The sequence below is a fragment of the Cariama cristata genome, unplaced genomic scaffold (assembly GCF_000690535.1).
Source record: "Cariama cristata isolate BGI_N322 unplaced genomic scaffold, ASM69053v1 scaffold21733, whole genome shotgun sequence".
Taxonomy (NCBI): Eukaryota; Metazoa; Chordata; class Aves; order Cariamiformes; family Cariamidae; genus Cariama; species Cariama cristata.
Window position 1 is genome coordinate 6,897 of NW_009610454.1, and position 4,851 is coordinate 11,747.

Genomic DNA, 4,851 nt, shown 5'->3' on the forward strand with positions numbered 1-4,851 from the left:
AGGACATCAGCCAGGTACCACGCGTTTTACCGGTGCGGGCTGATGCCCCCAGAAGAGCGTGGCACACCAAACTTCAGCCGGACCCCACCTCCCATCAGCCTCGGACAGCAAACAAGGGAACAGATTTTGGTTTTGGACAGGAGGTGTCTGGGAAAGCCCTCACACCGCAGAGCAGCTCTGCAGCTGCCAGCTGAGCCCAGGCACCCCATGGACCATGGGGTCAAGCCCGTTTGCCTCCTGTAAAATCCACTCAGGCATTGTACATCTTACAAATTCATTAAAAATTCACCCCAGAAACTAGAGATTTCTGGGGTCAACTCTATCAGCCTTCTCGGTACACCGTACTCCATCACTACCTGCTGAAGATGGGGCAACCCCCCCTCCATGTTCTGCTGCCTGTGATTCCTCATTCCCAACGGAGGGGCTTATATCAGTACTTACAGATAGCAAACTCTTATTTTCCATTTATTTTAGTGGAATTTCTTAGCCGCTATTGCCATAAAATAGATAGCATTAACAACTGAAATTGTTTACGATGAGGGTGGTGAGGCAGTGGCAGAGGTCGCCCAGAGAAGCTGTGGCTGCCCCATCCCTGGGAGTGTCCAAGGCCAGGTTGGACGGGACTTTGAGCAACCTGATCGAGTTGAAGATGTCCCTGCCCATGGCAGGGGGCTGGACTAGGTGGCCTTTAAAGGTCCCTTCCAACCCAACCCATTCTGTGATTCTGTTCTATAATTCTGTACGAGCTTTTAAGCCGTGGTGGACAGACACGGGTACCCAGGCCGGGGAGCAGGATGCACCCTTGGCTTGGCTTAAAATTGCATCGCGCACAAAGGGCAGAGCAAGTGCAAAACGTGGGTCCGCGACTCTCGCGCCTTTCGAGAGCGTGACCCCACCGCCTGAAACCCAGCAATTCCTGGTCTTTCCTTTCACAGGCAAGCAGGGCTCCTGCAAAGGTTCCTGTAGGTCCTGTAACAGGCAGCGTGCAATACTAACGCTTTGCCTGGACTATAAATATTAACGAAACGCCAAAGCGTTCAGGTACAGCTGGCAATTTCGGGTGGCACAGCTGCTAAACCCTGCCGCGCAGCGTTAATTAGACCTGTGCTATAATTGCAAGATAGTGGCTCCTGGTTTAGCTGTAACTACACAGAGCAAAACTGTTTTCCCTTTCAAATGACTTGCAGCTCAATTTAATTTCACAATTGTACCTCTCTGGTGTAATAACAGTATTCCTCCTGGCTTTATGCCTCTCCAAGACTTTTTTTTCTTCTCCCACACCATGGCAACAGGTCGGTCTTCACTCCCCATGTGGGAGGTGTTCGATGCTTTCCAAGTGCCATGGGTTACTCCCCGGCAGCTGAACACAAACAAGCCTTTCTGGAGTTTACATGATGTCAAAATTTTAAAAAATCGGAATACCTCAGGTACCCGTGCTATACAATGTGCCAGCCCCAGGGATGGGGGTCCAGTGAGCAGAGCCTGCACGGAGCACGTGGACACAGGGGGGAGGCAGGGGGCCACATTAAAGCTCTTTTTTTTCCATTCTCTGGTGCTTTCTGTGCGTGAGATTAATTGCTCTCCACTGCCCTGCTGTCACCAGGGCTAGCTCTCAGCATCAGATCTGTTTCCGACCGACCGAAGGAAGATGCGCTTTCACAAACTCATGGTGTTTTCATCACCACGCTGCCTGACCCGGGACTGGTGGGACCATGGGACCATCCTCAAGCCCTGTCCTGCTTCAGACGTGCACGTCTGGCATCAAACCAGGCATTCAGACATTAAAATCCTCAGTATTTTGCACCTCAATGTAAAGACCTCTTTGGGGCGGGGGGGGAAATTAATCAACTATTTTCCTGACAATAACTCCAGCTGTGCATTCATGATACTTCCACCACCATTCTTGGTCTGCCCCAAGTCCAAATGCTCAGTTCAGGGCAGAGATCCTAAATGAAAACCTGAAAGAAATCCAACTCGGGAAACTTCAGCTCATTTGCTTTGTCCCCTGAGCACCCAAGTCTCTCTTCTATACAGTTTTAAACTAATGTTTTAGCATATGGTTCACATTTATTTACGACTATTGCGTTTGGAGCATGAGATGTTTTTCTAAAACAAGGAAAATTCAAGACTACGGTTGCAAGCCAGAACTGAGGGCTCCTCTGAAGGGCAGAGGGTCTCAGGACGTCCCGCTGGAGGCATCTCACCCTTTTTCAGCCTCCAACGAGGTTTTGGGCCGCGGGGCCGCCCGGCTTACCGGGAGGAGAGGCTCGGCTTGCCGCTCTTGCTGCAGCTGGTGTAAAGTCCGGGGCCATCGTCGAAGAAACTGCCCAGAGCCAACTTCTGCCTGATGGACTCCCGCTCATTCTTCTGGGCCTGAAAGGGAAGGGTGACAAGAAAGGATGAAGCTGCCGGTCAGGCCAGCGCGTAGGAAGGACAGTTGTCCCACCAGCCCCACCGCCACGCTCGCGATGCTCAGCGTCCCCCACGCCTGGTGGCCCACGTAGACCATCCCAACAGGGAAGCCCACCCGCATCTCTCTCTCTCCACACACGGACAGATACATATCCAGACATACACCCCCCCACCTGATATATACCTAACATATAGACTGACATCTGTACCTATATCCACGTACAGCCACCGAGGCCACTCTTGCACCATCAGCATCTTCCACTTCCCTGAGCAGCCTCCAAAACCACACAAACCTTCTTCTGCCAACGTGCTTAGAGATGTATTTTTAACCACCATCATCAGATTATCCACAGTTTTAAAAACGTATTTTCACATACATGGTTTTTTTGAATAAGGGCAAACTACAAAGTGATTTGAAATTAATCACCGATTATGGAGATGACTGTGCAATCAATGTGCAATAAATGAAAACCACAGATCTAGATTCAAAATTAGTACCAGTACCATCCCGCTGTCTGTCACTAATGGATTATGTGCCAACGCTGACAACAAAGTCATACAAGGTGGCAAGTTATTGATAGAGGGAACATTTTGAAGCCTTTAAACATTTCATTTTAACACACCACATAATACTTGATCAAAAATACACACAAAAGAAAACATAGCGGGCAAGCACGGGCTGCTTCCACGGTGTTAACTAATACAACTGCGCTTCCCGTATTTCACCTGAGTAAAAATAAAGCACCTTTTTGAATACAAAGAGGTAAGATATAACAAAATGCCAATTATTAACTTAAAATAGCTAATAATTTAATTCCAGCTCCAGTGCTGACTACATACATTGCCTTATCACACTGCCCATTATCTTGTCTATCCCTTACCAAAATGCATACTTCATTTGTGACCTAACTCCTTTTCTTTAAAATATTTAAAATATTAAAAACACCCCTCATGGCATCAAGCGGTACCGAGTCTTCAGGTTCAGCTCCTGGTCCCCAAAGTTCTACCCAAGACTGCTCAACTATGTTTTTCTACTTTGATTTTTCAGGTTTCAGTAATCGATGCCTCGATCACACGGAGGCAGTTAGATGTAGAAGAAAGAATAGCCAGCTCTGCCGGTGAAGGGAGCACAGTGAAAAAAAAAAAAAAGAAGTAAAAATGAGTGAGAAATCACTTTTTAATGGACTGAAAGCAGAGAGGGGGTTGCCCGTGCCGGTTCCTCGTGCCGCCCCTCTCACGACGCATCCCCCGGCGAGTGCCAGCTCCATCCCGCAGCGCATCCACATCTCAGGAACTCACGGATACTCAGCCTCCCCGTTTTCCCAACTGGGACGATCCTCTCCCACACCTGCCCCTCTACGTCCGATTTTCCTTGTGTTCCGACAGAAATCAGGAGCCCAAAGCCAGGAGAGCAGATCCCAGCCTCCACGCCAGCCGGGACCGCTCCCCCCTCAGCATCACACCCACCCACCCCGCGGGTGCTGAGAACTACTCTTCTTTGCATTAAAATACACAAAACTAAACCCAGGTAAATGCAGACACGCTTTCACATATTTACCCCTCTCAGGTGGGGCTGTCTCTCCAGATCTTTTTAAATTTGGCTCCAGTTTTCCCACCGAGGCGCAACTGCTCCCGCTTTGAGATCTGTACGTTTAATCAATGTGCAATTTGTTTTCTCCACCGGGTCGTTACTGAGGACAGTAAATAACAGTGCTCCCAGGACTGAGCTCAGAATATCCCATTTGATAAACCAGACACAGGCTAATGACCATAAAGAAATCAAGAGTCCTACTTGTTACTGTAAAATAGGGAACAGTGGCTAAGAAACAGAATATACCTAAGGGAGCTGGACCTTGGGCTCGAGACGAATTACCCACCCGCTGCAGTGCACGTCCTGACCTGGGTATTGGGAACCATCAATTGAGAAGGAAAATGGCAAGCGGTTTTCTGGCTATCAAATAAACTCACTTGGTATATAAAAAATAACGGATCAAATACTCAAAACACAAAGGTACTAGCACAAAAAACATAACCCCACGTTATTATGTATGTATTTCTGAAAGAGGAGTCTGGTGCTGAGCTGAAGCCAGGTTCAGACAACTATTTTAGACAAAAGGCGGCTTTTTATTTTTAAGGCAAAACAGTTTTGGGCGGATGTTTTCCTTCTTACCGTTGACCTCCCAATTCGGAAGGTCAGCAGCTACCTTTGTTGGCGTACACAAACCAAAGCACAATGGCAGGTCGTGGCCGTGACTGCCTACACGTCAAACCCTTTCCCCGACCGATCCGGTCAAGGCAAAGTGCCAGGAGAGGCTGAGCCTTTCCCCACGGCGGACTCAGCCCACCGCTTCCCAGCCCCAGCGCCCGCTGGAATGATTACTCCTTATAAATCTATTGCAATCACCTCTCCGGTGTTCCCGCATTACACACAACCATTCC

The 4,851-nt window shown here is 48.7% G+C and overlaps 1 protein-coding gene across 1 annotated transcript in view; it reads right to left on the bottom strand.

Moving 5' to 3' along the window:
• SCHIP1 (schwannomin interacting protein 1) overlaps nt 1-4,851 on the bottom strand; it is a gene marked incomplete at its 3' end in the record, with an annotated part of 10,307 nt that overhangs the window by 3,925 nt on the left and 1,531 nt on the right. Inside the window, exon 2 of the mRNA XM_009697893.1 lies at nt 2,255-2,373. Coding sequence (XP_009696195.1) covers nt 2,255-2,373 — 119 coding nt within the window. The remainder of the gene's footprint in view (nt 1-2,254; nt 2,374-4,851) is intronic.